This window comes from Carassius carassius, chromosome 22, assembly GCF_963082965.1.
Source record: "Carassius carassius chromosome 22, fCarCar2.1, whole genome shotgun sequence".
NCBI classification, from domain to species: Eukaryota; Metazoa; Chordata; class Actinopteri; order Cypriniformes; family Cyprinidae; genus Carassius; species Carassius carassius.
The window spans coordinates 13,475,305-13,498,718 of NC_081776.1; the positions used below are offsets into that span (position 1 = coordinate 13,475,305).

The window sequence follows — 23,414 nt, forward strand, 5'->3', positions numbered from 1 at the left end:
ATACTATATTTCAGTAAATATATTTGTTTGACAGGGAAGCTGTGTGCAAACAGAAATAAATATTATTTTTCAAAAATAAAAAAAAATCATCACAGAAAAAAGGGCACTTTCTCTCCAGGAATAAAAAGGGCAGGTGCTCAAGCCTCCTTTCATGTCTATGTGTGCATGTGCCTGCTTTTGTCCATATTAAGAATTTCCTAGAATTTCCTATTAGATAAGTGATGTGTTGAACATCATGTTTCCTCTGCTGGGTTTTTGCACTTGCGAGGAACTGACTTCACAGACACTAAAATACACTCTGACCCAGGTTGGCCTGACAAAAATAAAACACCAAATAAAGAGGTAGAACAGGAACACATGCTTTATAGAAAACAAACTAGAAAACTTCCACAGAGCTGACAAGCTGCAAGAAATTGTCCATCACTAAATCAACTCTTCTCTATCATTCTTTTCTATCAATCTTTTCTATCATTCCTGACTAAAAAGCACTTTCTCATTTACAAGTTAAACATGCAAGCTGATGCTGACACAGGAAGTTCAGTCAGTATTTTGTGCTTGTGATTCACACACTTCCACTCAGTCTCAAATCAGCAGCAGTTCAGACTGTTTTCTTGTTTCTGGTGAGTCTTGAATTCTTCTTTTTCTTTAGATGTTTCATTGTTGGAAACCTTTTGTTGTTGTTAGAAGCTTAATTTTGTATATTTTCAAACTATTAATTTGCATTATTTGTAGGGCTTAATATGTGATTCACATGAATCCTTTTTTTAGCTATTTATGCATGTTCATACTTAAATGTGTTATTCCCCGCAGGTACTGATCATCTGCTAATAAAGAGATGGACACTGCAGAGAAAATCATTATTTTCTGTTTTCTCTTACCAGGTTTGATTTTCATTCCTTCTTCATTTTCTTCATCTTCTTCTAGTAAACTGTGTCCTGTTCAGTGTGACTGAGAATGTAAATTAACTAGATTAACTAGTTTAAGTGATAAATTATCTAGTAAATTAACAAATTTAAGAGTTTTACATTTAGTCTAAATACATCAAATTATACAGAAATTGTCTATACTGATACACAAAATGTTTTCTGAAGTTTGGGATCTCATTCAATATACACAATTTTACGGTTATTATTAAATACATTAATAATACGGTTGAGTTAAATTGCACTGTTTCTGTTGTTCTGCTAATGTTCACCCTTTAAAATGATGCTTAAATACAATTAAATGTAACATAAAAAAAACATAAATTTAGTTTAAAACAGATCAGAAATGTGTTGGTGTGTAAGAATGCTTCAGTGTTTATTTCTGCTTGTGTTTAAATGCTTTTCATCGTGTGTGTGTTTTTACTGTAGCTGTTTGCTGTAGAGATTTTAGCATCAGTCTGCAAGAGAAAATCAAAGCTCTCAGTGGATCCTGTGTGATCATAAAGTGCAGATTTGAGATTCAGGAACACTATGACAAAGACCTCACTGAGAGAGCTACAGGACAGTGGTTCAGGGACGGGTCTGATGTGAACAACAATCTAGTGTTTAACTCAAGCACATTAAGCCAGAAATCCTTCATGAAAGGAAATATAACTGGAAAATTAAAAGACAAGGACTGTACCACTGTTTTTCACTACCTCGGAACAAATCACAGTGGTCAATATTACTTCAGGATTGAGGGTGAAGCTGGACTGAAATATACCTATACAAAAACAAGTGTTTCAATTCATGTGATTGGTGAGTGACTTTATGACTGGAAAATGTTCTAAACTTTAAATTGTTATCTAGTACAGGACAATGAAATCTCTTTCATTTCATATATATATATATATATATATATATATATATATATTTGTGTGTGTGTGTGTGTATGTGTGTGTGTTTGTTTTCAGACTCTCCCCCCAAACCCACAGTGCAGCTGTATGTGGATCAGAAGGAGGTGCAAGATCAGGAGGAGGTGTTGGAGGTGTTGGAGGGGAGCTCTGTGAGTCTGCGCTGCTCTGCTGAGACTCTCTGCTCCTCTCCTCCACCAACTCTCACATGGAGCTCCACTCCCAGAATCCCCCTCAGAGAGAGCAGCAGACGAGAGGAGCTCATCTCTGATCTGAACTTCTCTGCTACTCACCGTCAGCACAGAGTCACTTTCACCTGCACTATAACCTACCAGCTACAGGACCAGAACAAAACAGCACAGGACAGCATCACAGTACACGTTCAGTGTAAGATTTTTGTGACATTAGTTCTTTTATCCTGCATAAGATGTCCATGTATCACATCATCAATCTCTTTCTCTTTTTCAGATGCACCTAAAATCTCTCCATCCTCCAGCTGTACCAGGACTGATGTAACTGTATGTTTCTGTGAGGCTGATGGGAATCCCTCTCCTGAACTGGAGTGGCATCTGTCTGGACGTCCTGTTACTAACTCTTCAAACACGTTCATCAGTGAAGAGCGATTGAGCAGCACAGGCTTGAGGAGCTCCATCACTCTTCATCAGTCTCTCACACACACATCCACTCTGCAGTGTGTCAGCAGAAACATTCATGGAAATGCAAGTCAACTCTTTCAACTGCCTTCATCTGTTGCATGTGAGTTTCAGTTCTGTGATTCATCCAATAGAAGACCATCTGTCAATAATTTATAAATTAAAAAACATGTAAATCTATAGAAAGGCATCAAGGTACATCTGAATCGTCCTGAGATGCCTTCCTCTGATAAATTTTTAAAGGAAGTGTAGCAGAGCGAAAAGAAATTAGATAACCCTAGGAATACCCAAACACTAAGATGATGTATTAATGGTGACTATGCCGACCCTTTAAAGTGAAGGGAACTAACCACTTAACAGATTTTATACACACAGTTTCGTTACCATGGAGGGCAGAGACAAAACAAGATATTAATGTACACAAATGTTTATTAGGTTTAGAATAATCAGAACACTTAAGACCAAAAATTTAGCTCAGTTGAGCTAAACTACCACAACTCAGTAAAACACACACAAAACAAAAAGGCTAAAACTTACCTATGGCCAGGTAGGCTAGCTGTAAAGTGATTATTCTTAAAACGACACACACACACACACACACACACACACACACACACACACACACACACGTGAGGCAAGTGATCACAAGCGGCAATCCACACTCCATGCTCCAAACAACAACACCAAGGTTCTAGTACAGCCAGCCTCCTGACACAGGGGCCTAAAACACACAAAACAACACTTTAATGAAACATGCACAATGCTTAAAATCAACAAGACAATTGTCACATAATAGCAAGCAAAACAAAGCAACAAAACAGCAGCGCCGTCTTAATCCCACTCCATGTAGGAAAGGATCATCTCAACCCCCACAAGATGGAGCACTCCCAACAAAAATTGTTTGTCCTGCGACAATCGGTCAGCAAGACAAGTTGTATGGTTGATCACAAAATGAATCTTAGCAGTTTATCTAATAATTCGACTGAATTATATTCAGATGAATAAACTAGGTGGAGAATAATGACAGCCTACACACCATCGCAAAGTCGCAAACCAGATCCGATTCAAACTACAATAAGAAGATAACATCAGCTAATATGCACAAGGTCATGGTCAAATTAGGTAAACAGCTAAAAACATATCTTTTACGCTGAAGCCCACACGCCAGGTGACCTACTTGCAGCCTTTATATTACACATATCTGGTTCTGGTTCTGTCATTTTAAATGCAGGGGAGGGTACTTACCCAATCTGCCACAGTAGCATAGGTGTATCATTTGAGAGCTAAAAAATAAAAAGTTAGTTATAAGTTAGTATTCTGTTTAAATGTAAAATGTTAAGGTTTACAATCAACTGTTCCTAGGTGAAAAAAAGAAAGACACGTATTTGTACTAATATCAATGTACTTATATTTTTATTATACTATACTAAGTGCATTATAAATGTGTTATTTTGGAACAACTTTAACTTTGTTTAGTGCTCTTTAAGATATACTTAGGATAAATTTTAAGCTAATTGCAGAATATTTAAAAATATTTCAATATATTTAGTTTTGTTAAAATGTCAGATGTCTGAGCTTTTGGAAGCAAATGTTAACATAAGTATGAATGCTAATGCTAATCTGTTTTTAAATACTCATTCCTGTGCCATCATGGTTATTTTGATGTTCACGATAAACAATGTATATGTGTATATTTACACTATAACTCTCTAGAACTTGCTTAATTGAACAAGTGAATCATCAGTTATTTTTTTCTGTATTTTTTAGGTTTGGATCTTGTCTCTGTGCTGACTGGAGTTGCTTTGGGTTTGGTTTTCGTGTTGTTGTGCACCATTACATGTTTCTGTGTACGGTAGGTGTAAGACACATATGAGGTATCAAGAATGATGCATAATAGAAGAGCACTGTGAAACCAGTAACAAAAACAGATTCAGCAAATTTGATCTGCTGAATTTTTTGTACATTAACCAATTTCTGATACATTTTTAAATGTTTATTTGTCAATGGAACACATTCTCATCATAAAAGAGGTTCATTTTGGTCACTGTACATGTTTATGAAAAATCAGTAGATAAAAAATGAGTATAATATAATGGACCATTAAGTCACATCTAAAAATGTTTCAGTGTTGTTGCAGCACTAACATTCTTCTAAACCAAGTGGCATTTATTTTAAGAAAATTATAATAGTATAGTACAATATTGTAAAGTATAATAGTACGAGCTTGTTTATATAATATAATAGTACAAACAGTTTTACAAATTTTCCAAATAGAGGCTTTTGTGGTTATATACTATAGATATACTCTTCAAACTGAAAAAAAGGGAAAAAAAGACTTTGACACGTGTGGTTGTCATGTATTACCGTGATGAACATTGCTGTGTTTTGTCTTACATTTCTATGAAGTAGGGTGGAACCCACTTTAGGTGTGTGTTCACTGTGTGTGTGTGCACTTTGGATGGGTGAAATGCAGAGCATTAATTCTGAGTATGTGTCACCATACTTGGCTGTATGTCACGACACTTTGTAACTACTTTTGTCATCACTTTGTCAAATTCACACCACTAATAATAACCACCTTCACACCATTTGGTGTGGTTCAAAGAATAGAGTATTTAGATATGTGAAACCATTGAGCATACCATAAATAGGTTGTAGATACCAGTTGTTTTGATCATTTGTATCTAATGCAATGGTATTCATATATGCAGGGGCGGAGTGGCAATCGGGACGACCGGGACTTTTCCCGGTCGGCCGATCGACCGGCCGGCCGGTTGATGAATTTTCATGATCGGCCCATTATAAATTATTCATAACGGCCGTGAGAGTGGCTGGAGCGGGAGCGGGCGGCCGGCACTTTATTTCTCAGTCATAGTTACCCCCCTGCACACTCATCTCATCTTCCCCGTCATATTCTTCATACAGAGCTTTCATTATATATATTCATACTATAATGACGTCGCCAATGCCAATTAATAATCAGTAACCCTTTATAATAAAAGTTCAGTTGTAAGTAATTCATAAGTGGTTAGTTTATGATAAACTATATAATTTACAAAAACATTCATAAATGATTAGCAAGTGATATGCTCACATTTTATGTATGTTTTGAAAATTCCGTTACAAGTAATTTACAAGTGATTAGTAATGATTAACTAAATCATTCACAAAACATGACTTTGGGGTTTTTTATGGGACTATGATGGATAAACTGTGCAATTAATCCGATAATGATAGGAACGGCGATTATCAGCTTCTCCTCCATTTTCTCGGAACTAATGTTTTTGTAGGAACGAAAGTTTACATCGTATGTTTCTGCGGAATCAGCCAGCGCGAAGGACGTCTATATTCTGATTGGTTGCTGGCGTTTTGCCGCTGAACCACTTCATAGCTCATTATTACCATAAAGTTGAGCCATTTTCAACTCTCGGATTGAGGCTCTGGTCACTCAAAACGCAACGTCAAGGAATTTGACGCTCCTTGCAGCTGAGAGAAGCCAGCTTCCATTGAAAATGAATGACTTCCGGTAACTTTGGAAGCTCGAGTCAGCGGCGGTGTGAACACCTCTCACGTGGCGTTGTCAAGGTAGCAATTTCACTGGATCTAAACAAATCAGTCTAACCATAGACCATGTGACCAGTAGCAGTGGCACTCTTAATATATGTAAAATAATTTTGCAAGGGTTATGACGTTAGTAGGATATATTTTTCAGCATTTTTTTTTTTTTACCACCGAGGGCCGGTGGTTTACAAAATTTCCCGGTAGATTTTTTGGTCCCACTCCGCCCCTGCATATATGTGGCTTAAATGTCAATCTTGTCAGATTTTTTTATTTTGCTAACTGTGAAGCTCATTTAGAATACAAATTATTTAAACATTGGACTCATGCTTTTTTGTTTGTTTTTTTGTTTTAGAAAAGAAAATGGGACATTTTCACTGACTACACAAGAAGGCCCTAAGAGAAGTGATCATACTACCAATGAAGTGAGTAACAACAGAAACTAGAAACTAGTACACAATAATACACAACTGGTAAACTGCTAAATACTTTAAACAGACACACTGGAGCTTTTCAGCACTGATTCAGTCCTGTCAATCTTTCAGGTCATTCCACAGGAGAATCAAGACAACTCTGTTTATGTCATGATGTCATCTGCTGGAGCCGCCACAGCAAACCAAGAATCCATCATTTATTCCTCCAATGACTTCAGAAACATTAAACCACGAGAGGTCGGGAGCATCTCCTCACTTCATGCTAACTACAGTATGGTCCAGGATTGTTCTGGAGGGCTGGCAAAGTATGAGAGCTCAATGGGAGAGTCTTCAAGAGCAAGAGAAGCACAGGTGATTGTGAGTGCAGATATGCTTACTAAACAAACAGATTCAAAGCAATCAAAGGGAGAGCTGTTTGTAGACTCCTCTGAGCTTTATGCAAAGGTTAAACGCCGTACCCTATTGCTTTAGTCTTTGCCATCCCTCTATTAGTTTTTTTTCTTCAGATATAAGCAAGCTAAAAAAAAAAAAAAAAAAAAAAAAAAAAAAAGTTCCAATTTAGCCCTATTATTGCTGATGCATCACGTAGCTTTAGAGGTTACTGATGGGTTGTGAAATGTGTTGGTTAAAAAACAAACAAGCAAAATGATGACTGTGAGACAAGGATGAATAGTGCACAGTAAAAACTTAGTAGTTCTTACAATTAACTAATTTGTTTTGTATTTACAGTTTTTAAGTTTTATTGTGTATTATATCCGTATTCCCTGAATGTTTCCATTCTTTGATGTCTTGGTATTAACTGAAATGCCTTGGGTTGCCATGAAAACTGGAACATGATACACACTAGTTTATTTATAATACTGCGTTCAGAGCAACACATATTCTGGAGTAATAGCACTTCTGATTGAATGAGTATAAAAAAACATTCTGAGGGTGTGTTCACACTTGTCATGTTTGGTTCGATTAAAACAAACCCTGATGCAATTGCTCTATTAGTGTGGTTCATTTGAGTAAGTGTAAATGCACCAAAAAAGTGGACCGAAAGTGCTAAAAAGATGGGTCTCGTTCCGCTTCCAAATGAACTCTGGTGCAGTTAATATGAATGTAACACGGACCAAATACTTCTAAACGAACCAGAAACAGGAAGTAATGACAAGATGTGACACTATGCAACATGATTTGATGATGCGGAATGAGCGGTGTATCCAAAACAAAATAAGTAGAGGGCAAACGTGGATCAACGAGGAGGTGAAGTGCCTTTTTTGAGCACTTTATGAGTCATAAAAATAAAATATTGCATTTTGCATGAGAGCTGTTGTAAGGTGGTCTTCAAAACACATTACCTCAAAAAAGACACACTAGCCCTGATGCATGGTAGCATGTATGTTCATGTTAGAGTATTTGAAAAAAAAATCAGAAACTTTGACATTCACCACACATTAAATTATGGCAAAGTACAGATCGGCCGTTTCGGATTTCTCAGAAGAAGGTCTGATGACAAGGTCAAGATTCTGCAAAATGCATATAGACTGAAAAAATAGGTCCTGTGGGAGTGTGAATTGAACAAGTTGAAACAGACCGACCCCTTGGTGATTGCGTTTATGAGTACTTATTCGGCTCCCTAGAGGTTGAAGCCTAAGACGCACTTTTTGGCGGTCGAACAAACACTTACAAAGTCTATCACAAAACGACCGAAGAGGGGAACATAAGTTATATTGATTTTAACAGGTTAAACCCCTTCTGCCAAGCTAGGAAAGCATCAAATCGGTCACCCCCAAATCATTTTTAACTGAATGAAAATTATTATGAACTTATCAAGGCCACTGTTTACCCCACACGCAAATTACTACACCCTGCCCTGCCTTACAGATACAGAGGTAAACTAATGTTCCCTGGAAAACCAGACGTCAAGCTGTAACCACACAGATGAGGAGAGGCAGCCTTACGGATATCTTACGGATATACTATAAAGCAAAAACACAGGAACAATATAGGCCCAGAACAGGGTTGCTTTCCAATCGCCAAGTGGTCTACCTCCAGAAAAAAAGAAGAAGAATCTGATCATTCTTCATTGTCTGCCAAGCTTTGTAAGCATCTACCTCTGCTTAAGATGCTACATAAAGCTATGCCTAATCAGCGACGTATTATTTTACAGTCGTCATCTGACAAACTCATTTTAGCACTCTCTACCAATAACTGAAAATCTGAAATTAAATTTCTCGCCAATAAGAAAATCAGTAAAGCCATTAAGAAACGAGTTTTCAACTAGAGCAGAGGCTTTTTTTTACCGCTCTTTAGCATCGCTGTACCGTTTATTTCCAGTTTAATATAGTTTAGACAGGGTTGAACATGGAATATGGCGAGAAGATGTATCTCGTTCACATGCTTGATTAAAACATTTTACAGCTTCACACCAGAACCCTTGTTCAAATCACTGTCGTTCAATCGAAGACAGTGGTTCGAATTTTAATGATGTAATTTATTTAAATGTATGTCTCTGTGAAATTATGCGTATGCCTGCTGTTTGAATATTTAAAAATAAATGACAAAAACAGAATGCTTTTTAAAGACTTTTTATTTATTATCAATCACATACAATGGATAATTCAATCATGGGACATAGAAGCATTACATGTTTGCACACAATGAACACGGCATCATTTTATAATTTTTTATATAATCGTCACTGTACAAATTTATTACATAGTTATAGTCTCGGCCCCTGGCTAGGTGATATAGAAAAAACACACAGTGTTGTCCGCACGTATTCAACATAAACTCCTGAACCCTTTTGGTAGAATATAACACAACAGGGAAGCTGGACATCAGAAAATGTCTGATGGACATTGGGAATAATTCGCTGTCAGGGGCATTAACAAAGCTATCAAAAAAACAGCCATAACCATGTTGAGCTAAATAAACGGCGATCCAATGTTCACCAGGCTGGCTCAACGGGTGAGTGTTAATGATCATCGCCAGTAAGTTCCTTAATGGGGTTTCAGGCAAATGATAGCTTAGGAGGACACCAAGAAAATGCATGAAGTTTTGTCCAAAATAGCAGTAAGTTGCAATGTGTTCATTTTCTGTTCAGTAGTAATCGACCAGGACCTGTCTGTGGTTAGATACTTTGATGATACTGTCAAATACTGTAAACGATGAGATTAATAGTATGCTGTAGCAGCTGTTTGAAGAGTGCTTTGAGTCTTATATTCATTAACTTGATGAGCGATATGTGCAGACCACAATCTTTGTCAGGCATTAGGTTAACCTGTTAGCCAGCACCCAACGCCCTCGTCCCTGAAAGCCCCTAAACTTGCAGTGTTTATGAATAGATTAAATGAAAGGGGACAAATTTAATCTTGACACACTATGTATCATTATCAAGATCTAAGCCTCAAGCATCGATGACAGATCACTGTTTTTCAATGGAAAGCTTATAAAGACTGTATTTGCTACATTTGTGTAAGCAGTAACACATAAAAACATGAGCAATGGAAATGCTGTACATACCAGATCCGTCGTAATAACGAGTCATAAACACATCCACAGCTGTAAATACCTGTTTAGTTAGAAAGGTAAGCGTCCACTGAACGACATCTCATGAAGCACGTTTAGTCCAACGAAGCAATAACGTTGTAATATTGATCATAATTCCTTTGTTTACGTTTCAGTTCTTCAGCAACATAACTGTTTGTGTCCGTTATGGAATAACTCACGGTCGGAAACTGCGTCTTTGTAGTAAAAAAACGGCATGGTTTTGCAGCGTACAGTATCACAAACAGAATGAGATGATCCACCGGAAAAAAGTATGAATGAAAGATAAGCGAAAGATAGTATATTTGAATTTTGGTGCTCCCTTGTGACTTGCTCTGATGCACCTGTCAGCTGATGGAGGCAGAACTTATAGCGATCGCCTCTTTCTTTGTTTCTTTTATTTTTCAACAGTTTTTATATATGTGAGAGTGTGTTTTATGTTGAATGTGAATGTATCTGCATGACTATCATCTGTTTGAGTGCAAATCAGCCCAAATCAGCTCGCTATTACTGTATGATCACAGCTTTCAAAGTGAACGCGTCTATATGAATAGAGAGAGTGGATTATTTACTGTATGGCACAACCTTACTTCCAGCTGTGTAGATCCATCTCTTGGTCAGTCCCGTATTATTCCTAAGAGGGTCAGTGTCATTCTTCTGCCCCACTATGTCTTTGGAAAAAACAGTCCTGCAGAGACGAGCGATTCCAGAGCATCTTTGCTGTAGTTGAGAAGACTCTCGATGATACATCGGTAAGGATATGTGCTTGAACTCTGAGATATCAAGCGGTCACAGAGACTGACGTCAACTTGTGAAAATATAGTGGCTCCGGGGTAATTTATTAGGGATACCTTTGCAGTGTCTGTGATGTCACCCCCATTAGGTTTTGTGATTTTAAGGCATAGAAACAACATTGTGTTATTTAGATTGATGTAATTGTAACAGGGAAAACAGATTAAGTTTAGTGTATTTTACCCAACAAAGTTTAAATAAGGCCTAGGTTCGGCTCTAGGAGGATTTAAATGAGAAGTTTGAGACAAATTTAAATTTAAGCAATTAACAGCCGGCAATTTTATTGCAGAGACTAAAAAAAAAACTTTGAGTGAACAATTTTTCACAATGTACATGAAATCACAATTTTCTGGTTTCCACTCAAGAATGTGAAGTCAAGGAATAAAATAAAATAAAACCAAACAAAAAAGTCTCAATAGTCCTTCTGGATCCCTTGTGTGCATGTGTGTGTAATATACTCAGATGTCCATTGTGTATAAAGGCCTCTTTGTGTTTTCTACCCAGGTAGTGTGTATGTGCTTAGCTCGCAGTTCGGATCCGTGTTGAATCACGATGATTCTTTTGAATCGTAGATCAGGGTCTGGCTCGCCGTTCAAAAGGTGAATCCTCAAACAGAATCAGCATACAAAAAAAAACAATCTGCACAAAACAATGCAGTCACATTAAACATTTCTAAATGTCAACAATTTCTACACCGACATTCACTATCAGCTGCACAAAATGTCTGTGAGTACAAATGTTAATCTAACATGTGAACACAAAATTGCACATAAACATGCTTAAACACATAAAAGTGCTTAAATATACAAAAAAATCTTGTTGTACAACACCTTTTTTTCCCATTTGGTGCATTTACATACTCATAGATGCAATCATTTAACCAACACAGTTAAACTAACGTTGTACACAAATTAATTAACTCTATGCCAATTTGACCTTTTAAACAAATAATTAAATAATTCCCAAAACATCATGTATAACTCTGATTGGTTTTTTAGGACATATAAAGTGAAAGATGAATGTCAATTTGAATGTCAAAGTAATGCATAAATAAGCAAAACTCACCAGAGTTCTCGTAAAAGACAAACCAGTAATCAAAAGCATTGACTGGTGTTTTTTTCTTCCTCAGTAACAGGATGAATTAGCAACCTCGTGCATGCATGTTCAGCTGGCTTCTTCGTCGGAATTCAATATACATCGACTCTCAACATGCCGCGGAGTTAACCACCTCTAGTGGTTCATCAAAGTATTGCACCAAAGATACCAGTTTCTTTTTTTTTGTAGCACACGAAACAAAAATAGTTACAAATAAATTTACTGTAGGACTAAAAAAAAAGAAAGAAAATATGAATGTACAATTCAAAGGGGTTACATCCTCCCCTCCTGAACCTGCAAGCGTCTCTGAATTCAGTGAACCTATAAAATCACTGATCTATCAGGGGTCAGTATCCTAACCTCAGGGAAATCATCTGACTGAAGGGCTTGTGTGAAGGCTTTGTTTAAACCACTTAACAGGGATTGCATAACTAACACTAAGGGGTTTCCTAACGATGTGTAAGTTAGCCTATCAGGTGGCTCCCTGATTCTGGTAGAAAGTCTGGACTCTGGCTCAGGTATTTCCTGCACAGGTGTATTTCCATTTCTTTCAACAGTCTCAATTAGTATTTCACTGTCATCATCCTCTTTCCTCGTTCCATCTCTTTTTCCATCAACAGGTTCCATCCCATCCATGATCAAATCCTCAGTACACTCATCATCGTTGACATCAACAGCCTCAGAATCCAGTTCCTTGACAGGTGAGTTTCCCACATTCTCTTCCAGGATGTCCTCAGGTAAGTTTGTTTCTCCCTTTTCAGATAAAGCTACTTCTTCCTCTGCGTTTCTCCCATCCAATTGCACATGCTCAAATTCAACATCAAAACTTTCCACACCTCCAGAAGGTTCAAATGGTTGTGCATTTGGATTCAGTGTTGTCTCACAGGAACTTCCTTCCACCTCTTTTATGTAGGGCACGTCCTTGACAATGGTTATGGTAGGATATGTCTTTTCCTGCATCATTTGGGGGAAGTAGAAATCTGGTTCTCCAACAGTATCATACGTTTGTTCATCGTCATCCTCTGGAACTATTAGCGTTTTCCTAGAACAAGTCGTTTTTTCCTTTCCCTCCATCCTGTTGTCCTCATCACTGGAATAGGTGGGGGTTAAGAAACCACAGGGCAGGAGTAAATCTCGATGGAGGGTTCTTTCAGGTCCGTCAGTAGTAAGAGGCTTTATGACATAAACTGGAGAATCAGCTATTTGCTTGACTACTTGATAGATGGTCTTGCTCCATCGACAGCTATCTTGTGCTTGCCTCTTATGCCAACATTCTTGAAAAGAACACGGTCTCCAGCTTGTAAAGTGGATTCTCTCACCTTCAGGTCATACCGTTGCTCGTTGCGAAGAGCTGTCTTCTTACTGTATTCAACAGCAATTTTGTAGCTTTCTTGCAGGCTCTCTTGAAGCTTTTTGACATAATCAGCATGTCTAACTCTCTTTTCCCCTTCAGGCTTGATACCAAAGGCTACATCTATGGGAAGGCTTGGCTGTCTTCCGAACATTAGCTGATAAGGAGAAAACCCGGTGGTGTAATTATTCGTACAATTATAGGCATGTACCAGAGGCTGCACAAAATCACGCCATTTTATCTTGTCTTCTTCTTGAAGAGTTCCGAGCATTTGGAGAAGAGTTCGGTTAAACCGCTCCACGGGATTTCCACGTGGGTGGTAAGGAGTTGTTCTAGTCTTCTTTATACCCAGCAAAAGACGAAGGCCTTTGATCACAGCAGATTCGAAATCTCGACCCTGATCGCTGTGCAGGCGTTCTGGTATCCCATAATGAATGAAGAAGTTACCCCAAAGTGCTTTAGCAACTGTTCTTGCTTTTTGATCAGCTGTTGGAATTGTTACAGCATACTTGGTAAAGTGATCAGTGATGACTAAAATGTTCTTAGTACCTTTACCATCTGGCTCAAGAGAAAGGTAGTCCATGCAGACTAGTTCTAAAGGTCGACTGGTCTCGATGTTAACAAGGGGAGATGTTTTTTCTGCTTTTGCCTTCCTTCTGATACACCTCTCACAGATACTGACCTTGGTTTCGACATCCACACACAAAGCACACAAAACAAAAATAGTTACAAATAAATTTACTGTAGGACAAAAAAAAATAAAGAATAAAAATATGAATGTACAATTCAAAGGGGTTACATAATCTTTGCCAGTACCCAAGATAAAATCTCAGTATAAACAGTATAAACATACAACGTATACATGCCCCTGTTGATATTGGCTTGATGAGGCACATTTGTAATAATGCTTTTTGTAAAGTGCATTTTCAAGGTAGGGTGAACGTCCTAAAGAATCCTTGTACCTAAAATAACAGAGTTTCTCGTAGAAGCTTAGACTTTGTTTAGAAATTGATCATAAGACAGTAGTGCCGGTGGTGCGATAAGCTCATTTATCCTACTCACCACATCGCGAACGTTCTCGTAGTCCCCACCATTTGTGGAACTTCCTCGATATGTAAAGCCCTGATAAGTCTTTAAAAACAGCTTCGCCAGGTTTATTTGCATGTTTTTTATTTGCAACTCTTTTTCATAAAACACCCCTTCAATAATGTTGCCATCATAATCAGAGAGTCTATATGCAGGTGGGTCATGATGGATACAGGCGGAGATGGTGAAAAATTCATATATTTAAATCTTTATATCTAAATATTGGGTGCGAATTCTTCTTCATACTGCTGTACACGCTATGAAATACATCACTTTTATTTTCTTCGCAGACATCCATTGGTCTCATCTTAATGCTCCTATGGTAACTGGAGTTGTACCCCTGCTTAAAATCTTGCAAAACGTCTATGTATCTCTGTGAATTTGTAGATGATAAAAATCTCCACATTCGACTTTTTAACATTCTATTAATTTGCTTTACAACACTGGCCTTCAAATCAATAGCCATAGCAAAATGAACGTTGTGGTTTTTTTTCATCAAATCTTGAAAATGCTTGTTAAAAAAATTCCATTCCTCAGTCCGTCTGCAATTTCTTTGACGGATATTTATTATTATCATTTGCAGACATGTCAACTAGATCCACTTGGTACTGCATATCGATACCACAGACCACGACTTTATTACGTTTGTAGTTTATAGGAGCTGTTCTGTGTAAAGTTTACTAATCCTCCCCCGCCAACCAGTCTGAGACCTGTTTATCGCTCAGAGGGATGCCAGTATCATTTAACACAGCATCTTTGAAAAAAAATTGCCTCCTAAAGATCCAGGGTTTACCGGGGTGTAATAGACTTTTTTTCATGAGCTCGGACATGTAGCCGTTACAAAAGAATAACAAGTTTAGTGTTTCTGGCTGTCATTTAAAATAAATAATAATAGTGATAATAATAATAGTGACAAGAATATATATATATAATTTAATTGGATAAATAATGACAAGAATAAAGTTTAAAAGTGTTACATAATGAAGATAATTAAATTTAAATTGATTACATAATGAAGAGAATAAAATTGTGTGAATAATGTATGATATAAGTAATAATGAAAAAACTGATAGAATGACGCTACAGACTGTCTAACCAGTAAAGAAAATTTACACACAACATATACCCACGATCTAGTATGTATGTAGTCGACCAGAATTTCAACCATTTTGCAGACCTTATTTTTCTCATTTTTTGATCAAGTTTCATACATAGATCGGTTACGTATGTACACATACATAGTCCCTCGCTAACACCTATTCATTGATCAGCTGCAGATATCTCATCTAGAATTTTTAGAACAACTTCCAGAACAACTTTCTTGTAGGATTCATCCAGCAGCTTTTCCCTAATTTCTTGCAGTTTTGCGACGATGAATGGCTCGTCTCTTAATTCATGCAGGATAGCGCCGGCAGTTCCTTGAATACTCAGAATGTTATTGGTCATTAAACCGCAGCGGCATAGAGTGAAGTCGATAATGGTCTGAAGATCGGGTTTAAACAGTTTGCAAGACAGCTCGTTGAAGCGTGTGTCTAAATAGTAAGCCATAGGCTCAAACAGACAGGAATGCTGCAGTTGACTCGGATGGTCCGTCATGCAACCCTCACACTCCTCCCTCAGTTTGTTGTTAATAATGTGTTTCAGCACAATCGTGGCTTTTATGATTTTGAACCAGATGCCGCTGAAGCACCCATCTATGGTGTCGAACACTGTGTGGGAGGAGGTAGTGCATTTAGGTAGTTTAGGTTGCGATATCTAAGCTCCGTGCAGAATTTATCCAAACATTCTTTGTGCAAGTCTGTCGAGGTATAATCGATAGAATTAACATCAGGTTCAACAAGGTTGAAAGGAGCGTAATCACAGCGCAAAGAGTCTTTTTGAGACATGATTAAAATGTGATGTGGGAGGGTACTTACTGTTATTTATAATGGCGGTAATAAATGAGAGGGGACGTCAACACCCCTGGTACTTTGCTGGGGTACCTCTCGGGGTACCCCAGCAAACACTTATACATTTTCATAACAATTTATTAAAAGTTTAACAAAGATTATGTTAAGGGTCCTATGAATTTTTCTTTCTTCATATGTTTTATTGTTAACAAATTCTGGGTTTTAGCATATCTAATTATTTAAATGCATAAAAACACTTATTACATTTTCTAAAAATAGCCTCATGAAATGTTTTTTTTTTCCTCAGAAATGGTTGTGTATTTACATTTTTCTGATTATTTTTTTTCTTTATTTGTTTTATTTTTCTTTCTTTTGTCTATAATTTTTTATATATGTGTGAGTGTGTTTTATGTTAAATGTGAATGTATATGCATGATTACCATCTGTTTGAGTGCAAATTAGCGCAAATCAGCTCGCTATTACGGTGTAAATCCATCTATATGAATAGAGAGAGTGGTTTATTGACTTTATTGTGCATCTCTATGATTACCGTCTCTATAACTGGCCATCAGCACATCAACACGTATTTTCATTGTAATTCATTGTAAACGCTGCATTTCTAGCAATCTCAGTATGATCTGTAGTTTTGTTTTCTTTTTTTTTCTTACTCAAATTATTCTTATTGTATTTTTCTAGTGCTCAAATAAATCACTTATATGATGTCTAAGTTTCTGATTCGTTTTTTATAATTGAAAAAAAAATGCAGTGGTACGTTGGAAATGGGGGAGGGGTGCTGGCTAACAGGTTAATTATTTTATTATTTTATTATCTTTAAGGAGATCAGTTAGGGGTGTGACGACAGTAGCAGAGTTCTTACAAAAGCCACCGTGGTACCCGGTCATCCCTAGAAAACGGCGTAACTCCCGCTTGTTACTTGGCCTTGGGAAATTCATAATAGACTCTATCTTAGCTTGCTCAGGCCTCACTTGGCCCTTGCCAACTAATTTGCCAAGGTAGGTCACTTCTGCCTTAGCAAACTCACACTTAGCTAAGTTTAAGGTAAAATGGGCTTACAGCAATCGTTTAAACACCAATTTAAGAGTTTGTATATGTTCCTCCCACGTTGCAGAGTAGATAACTCCATGGACTTCGACTTGGCACTGCAAAGCCATGAGTCAACAAATATTCTACCTCAGTTTTCATAACCTGACGCTTGTTGGGATTTGCACGATATGGATGCTGTTTGATAGGCCTGCATTCCCCAACATCAATGTCATGAGTGACCAAGGTAGTTTGTGATGGTACATCATTAAACAGCATATCATACTTTTCAATTAGCTGGACCACACAATCACACTGGGCTGCAGGTAGATAAGATATATGTGACCACATGAAGCAATGGCATCTTTACTCCAAAGACCATCTAACTCAGGAGAGTACACAGAAAACAAGTTAAAAGCAGTGTTAGCAACAACAGGAAAAAGGGGAACAGGATAAAGCTGAGACTTAACACGATCTCTACTAATGTAAGCCTTAAGCATATTAATGTGGCAAACATGAGTCTTACACTTAAGATCGGGAGTAGAAACTGCATCATTTGTGTCATTCAGATTCTTCTCAATCTGGTATGGTCCAGAAAATCTTGCCTACATGGGTGAACCAGGCAGAGGAAGGAGTACTAAGATCTTATCACCAGGCTGGAAGTTGCGTTGAAGACTACCCTTGTTGTAGCGAAGTTTGACTGGGCTTCAGCAAGATGAACTCTAGCTAACTCCCAAGCTTTGTGTAGATGCCCCCGACAGTACTCACATAGTCTAACACAGACTTCAGAGGAGATTCCTTAGCTAGAAACTGATCACTTAGGAGTTTTAATGGGCCACAAACTGAATGGCCAAAAACCATCTAAGCAGGGCTAAATCCCAGGGACTCTTGAACGAGCTCAGTTTTAGCTTTGATAGTCCGCAAAGGAACAGCTTCAGGGTAATGTGAACTAGCACACATAATTGTAAAAAGGTATTGGTGTCCAGTTTTAGCTTTAGGCAATGGTCCTACGCAGTCAATAATGAGCCTCTCAATGTCACGGTTCGTGAATGCACCGTCTCCAGCTGTATTCATATTACGTCTTGTTGATTGGTTCATGTGGGTGTTGCCGCTGATCGTCTGACTCATTCCAACTGCCTATTTAACGCCCTGTCTTTCGTCTCCCGTTTGTCAGATCGTTGTTTGAGGTCCTCTGTGTAGATGTCTGTTCGTTCTCCTGTGTTCCTGTCCTTGCTCGGTTTCCTGTTTCGGCCATCTCTGGATTATCACAGCCACTCACGGATTATCACCGCCTCTCACAGATCTACCACCACCGTCATCTCTACCAACGCACTCAAGTCACCAACTCACCTGTCTGTGCTGCCGTCGTGGTCCCTGCGTCACTCTCCAGCATTCATTCATCACACCTCCTTTCAATAAACTCTATTTACTTGCATTTGCCTCCTCTCCTCCATTGCTAGTGTCACAGAACATTCCCAGTTTTGTTTTGGCTTGCTCGGTTTGTGCCACTGGTAAGACTTCCAATCAGCCCCCGGATGGGTTACTCCAACCGCTGCCGGTCCCTTCGAGACCCTGGTCCCACATCGCTCTAGATTTTATTACCGCCCTCCCGCCCTCCCAGGGCAACACGGTAGTTTTAACCGTGGTGGACCGGTTCTCGAAGGCAGCCCACTTTTTTCCTTTGCCCAAATTACCCTCAGCCAAGGAGACAGCGTTGACCGTCGTAGACCATGTCTTTCGGTTACATGGCCTCCTGATAGACGTGGTTTCCGACAGGGGACCCCAATTTGTGTCTAAATTTTGGCGAGAATTCTGTAGACTACTGGGAGCGACTGTAAGTCTGTCCTCAGGGTTTCACCCCCAGAGCAATGGTCAAACCGAGAGAGCCAACCAAGATTTGGAAAGGGTGTTGCGATGTTTGGTCTCCAAGAATCCTTCCTCCTGGAGCCAACAATTGTCTATGGTGGAGTACGCCCACAATACCTTACCAGTATCAGCTACGGGCCTATCTCCTTTTGAGTGTAGTGTAGGTTACCAGCCACCTATTTTTCCCAGTATGGAATCCGAAGTTGCGGTCCCTTCCGCTCACGCCTTCGTCCAGAGGTGTCACCGCACTTGGACCAGAGTCCGTGAGACTCTACTCCAAGTGGGGGCGCACACCAAGGCCAAGGCCGATCGCCACCGGTCTAGGCCTCCCGTATACGTCGTGGGTCAAAAAGTGTGGCTTTCTACCAAGAATATTCCTCTCCGTTCCGTATCTAATAAATTGGCTCGCAAATTTATTGGCCCGTTTACTGTCACCAAGATCATTAGTCCAGTGGCAGTCCGCCTTAAACTCCCTCCTACGTACAGGAGAATTCATCCCGCCTTTCATGTGTCCAACATTAAGTCCGTATTTCATTCTCCCATTAATCCGCCTACCCCGGTCCCTCCCCCGCCGCGTCTCGTAGATGGGGAGACCACCTTTTTGGTTAATCGCATTCTGGACTCTAGAAGGAGGGGACGCGGATTTCAGTACTTGGTGGACTGGGAGGGTTACGGTCCAGAGGAGAGAAGTTGGGTACCTGCTAGGGACATCCTGGATCACTCCCTTATCGATGATTACAATCGACAGGTAAGAGATTCTGGGGACGCCAGGAGGCGTCCTTAGGAGGAGGGGTACTGTCACGGTTCGTGAATGCACCGTCTCCAGCTGTATTCATGTTACGTCATGTTGATTGGTTCATGTGGGTGTTGCCGCTGATCGTCTGATCAGCGGCAGGTGCGACTCATTCCAACTGCCTATTTAACGCCCTGTCTTTCGTCTCCCATTTGTCAGATCGTTGTTTGAGGTCCTCTGTGTAGATGTCTGTTCCTTCTCCTGTGTTCCTGTCCTTGCTCGGTTTCCTGTTTCGGTCATCTCTGGATTATCACAGCCACTCATGGATTATCACCGCCTCTCACAGATCTACCACCACCGTCATCTCTACCAACGCACTCAAGTCACCAACTCACCTGTCTGTGCTGCCGTCGTGGTCCCTGCGTCACTCTCCAGCATTCATTCATCACACCTCCTTTCAATAAACTCTATTTACTTGCATTTGCCTCCTGTCCTCCATTGCTAGCGTCACACTCAAACGGTTCTCCAAGAACTGGGATGGGCTGTAGTGGAGCAAGTGGAATTGTTTGATTTTGCTTTCCACCTAACTGACAGACATGATATGAGCGTACGAACCTAGACACAGCGGTTTTCATGCCCGACCAAAAAAAATTGTCAGGCAATTCGGTGATATGTCTTTGTGACACCCAAGTGTCCTGAACACAAATGTTCATGGGCCAATTTTAAAATCTGATTACAGTATGCCTCAAGTAACACAATTTGGAACACAGTCAAAAATTCTGCATCTGTAGCACGTGGTCTCCACCAACGCATGAGAATATCATCATCCCAAAAATAACCCACTGTTATCTGAGGGACTAAAGCCTTGTCCACGGTACCAGCAATACATGTAGCAAGTGACGAATCAGAACGTTGTTCAGTAGCTAACTGGGTTCTATTCACATTTAAAGGGAGTTTACCGTCACCTCTCCTGCCACTATATTCCAACAAAACAGGACTGATACAAAGCTCACTCTCTGCAGTCTGTGGGGAAGACAGAATGGAATCAGAGAGAGAGAGAGAGAGAGAGAGAGAGAGAGAGAAATATCGAATACATTTTCAAACTTCTGTGATTGAGCACGAGTCACGGCGCATGCCGCAAAAGTCAGCGCAGAACTAGTATTATATCTAACATATCACACTACTGCAACTACACTGGATACATCCTTGTCTTGTTACAGGTAAGTTTTAAACTCTTCTTGTTCTTTAGTTGTTTCTTCAGAAGTACTGTTTAGTTTGTTGAGCTGTAAGATGCTTGCTAATACTGTTTGTTCAATATTCCTTATGTAGCCCTCCTGCCAAGTAAATGTCTTATGGTTCACACAATATCAATCTGTCTAGGAGATATTTCCACCACTACCACAGTAAAGAAACATTTCTCTTTCATTACAGTATTTACTCCAGGTATATACTGTAATTTACCACACTAAATTCTTTTTTCATTTGATATAAAAATACACAAAATCAGTCCTTAAGCAATCTAGACAAGTAATGGGTTAAAAGTCACATGTCTCACGAGCTTCTATTTCATATCTGAAGAAGATATCATGAGAAATGAGATTCCTTCAAATATTGTTCTGAGACTATGTCTTCACCCCCCCCCCCCCAATATAATTTTTTTACCAACTGTATTGAATTTAGTCATTAAACATACCACTGCATTCTTTTCAATTATAAAACACTAGACAGAAACTTAAACATTATATAAGTGATTTATTTGAGAACTAGAAAAATACAATAACAATAATATGAGTGAGAAAAATAAGAAATATAAGAAACATAAAGAAGCTTTTACTTTGTATTTTAATTACAGAACATCCTGAGATTGCTAGAAATGCAGCATTTACAATGAAATACATTTTAAATACGTGCTGGTGTGCTGATGGCCAGCTACAAAGATGGTAATAATACAAAGTCAATAAACCATTCTCTATCCATATAGACACGTTCACTTTGATAGCTGTGATTACACCGTAATAGCGAACTGATTTGCATTCAAACAGATTGCACACACTACCACTCTCCTATTAGACACGGGACATATATATGTGGCACCAATGCTCGGCAGTGATGCGCGGGTCAATGTATTAATAACCCGCACCCGACCGACGTTTTCAACTAACCCGCCTGCAACTCGGACCGCAAAAAGAAAAGAAAATATTGTACCCGTCCCGCTTCCTGACCCGCATTTTTTAAAAATAGTAAATGCTTATCATAGCGTCATAGCTTATCATAGCGTCATTGGGCCATAGACGTAGGAACTAGGCAAAAAAAAAATCCTTAATATATTCTAATTTTGTCAAGAATTATAAAAAAAATCGTCAATAAGCTAATAATTTGTTCTAAAATAGTCTAGTCTGGCTATGTCTATTTTGATGTTTCTGTTCAGCAGACAGTGAGGTTCAGGTTTGTTCCGATCAGAGCTCGTGAACAGAAAGCACATTTCTCCATATATTACGCTCCGCTCGCTCATTCCGTGGGGTCTCGCTCAACCCAGAATGGCCTGCTGGTTCGAAAATATGCAAGGAGACATACAATTGCTTAGTATTAAACTGGTGTTTTCTGTGTCGCTGCAAAGATGAAGTTGACGATGCAGACTCGCCACACCAGAGAGAAATGCACATTTCATATGAATTACATAATCAGCGAGTAGCCTATTTATTTTGGTTTTAATATTTTCCTTTAAAAATAGACATTTCAAGCTTTCTGTAATATATAGCCTATATTTCTCAAATCTGCGAGGCACAAGCTGAGTTTCGGCACCCTCCAGTTTAGGGTGACCTGAGAGTAGTTATTGTCTGATAAACATTAAAAACTGTCTGCGGAGGTTGAGTCATCCTGCAACCAGCCCCCGCCGGCTGCTCATTGGCTGCAGAATCTTTTTTCTAAGTTCTAAAAAAATACGGTAGGGGGCTCGATATTTATTTATCTAACTAATCTATATGCACAAAGACAATACGACCTTTTGTCCCCTTTTTGTTTTAAAGCTTGATGAAGAGAGCGCAAGTTGCTGCAGCTGCGAGGAGGACAGTGATTCACACGTACAGGAGTGATTGACAGTTCACGGCATTGTGTACAAAAAAATCCTCCGCTACACAATTATTTTGTTATTTTCGTTTAAGCTTATTAGCATTAGCATTACAAAAAGGTCTGATTTACGCACTGTTACAACAGTCATTGTTTTTTTTACTTTTTACATTGACATTTGAGTTCATGATTTTAATGTTGTTGTTTTTTGTGGCAGACTAAAGACTAATGACAGACTGTTGATCTTTGAATAAAGATGTGTTTAGTTAAGGTTTGAAATTCATTAACTTTTATTATAGGCTACGCAGTCTAATATCAAGCCCCCCCATCCCGTCACCCAAGACCGCAGACACGACCCCCCCCCCCATCCCGAATTTCAGCAAATATCATCTGGTCACCCTACAGTTCACATGCAATTCAAGTGATCGTGTCAGCGCCTCATCACATTGTCTGCTATATATTTGCTTCTTATTTATAAAATACGGGCAATTGATTGATAA

General features: G+C 38.9%; 2 protein-coding genes across 2 annotated transcripts in view; one reads left to right on the forward strand and one right to left on the reverse strand.

Moving 5' to 3' along the window:
- The first annotated feature begins 510 nt into the window (after positions 1-510).
- Positions 511-23,414, forward strand: part of LOC132099013 (sialic acid-binding Ig-like lectin 7) — a 64,588-nt gene continuing 41,684 nt past the window's right edge. Inside the window, exons 1-5 of the mRNA XM_059505375.1 lie at positions 511-620; positions 811-881; positions 1,353-1,721; positions 1,877-2,203; positions 2,285-2,572. Coding sequence (XP_059361358.1) covers positions 836-881; positions 1,353-1,721; positions 1,877-2,203; positions 2,285-2,572 — 1,030 coding nt within the window. The 5' untranslated portion in view covers positions 511-620; positions 811-835. The remainder of the gene's footprint in view (positions 621-810; positions 882-1,352; positions 1,722-1,876; positions 2,204-2,284; positions 2,573-23,414) is intronic.
- Positions 11,043-13,202, reverse strand: LOC132098394 (uncharacterized). The gene is made up of 2 exons (XM_059504518.1): positions 11,853-13,202; positions 11,043-11,426 (listed from the first exon to the last, which is right to left on the reverse strand). The coding sequence occupies exon 1, from the start codon at positions 12,954-12,956 to the stop codon at positions 12,204-12,206; it is 753 nt and encodes a 250-aa protein (XP_059360501.1). The 5' UTR covers positions 12,957-13,202; the 3' UTR covers positions 11,043-11,426; positions 11,853-12,203.

Bases quoted from the DNA above. Each gene is read 5' to 3' on its own strand.
- LOC132098394 (XM_059504518.1), bottom strand. From the start codon at position 12,956: ATGGAGGGAAAGGAAAAAACGACTTGTTCTAGGAAAACGCTAATAGTT.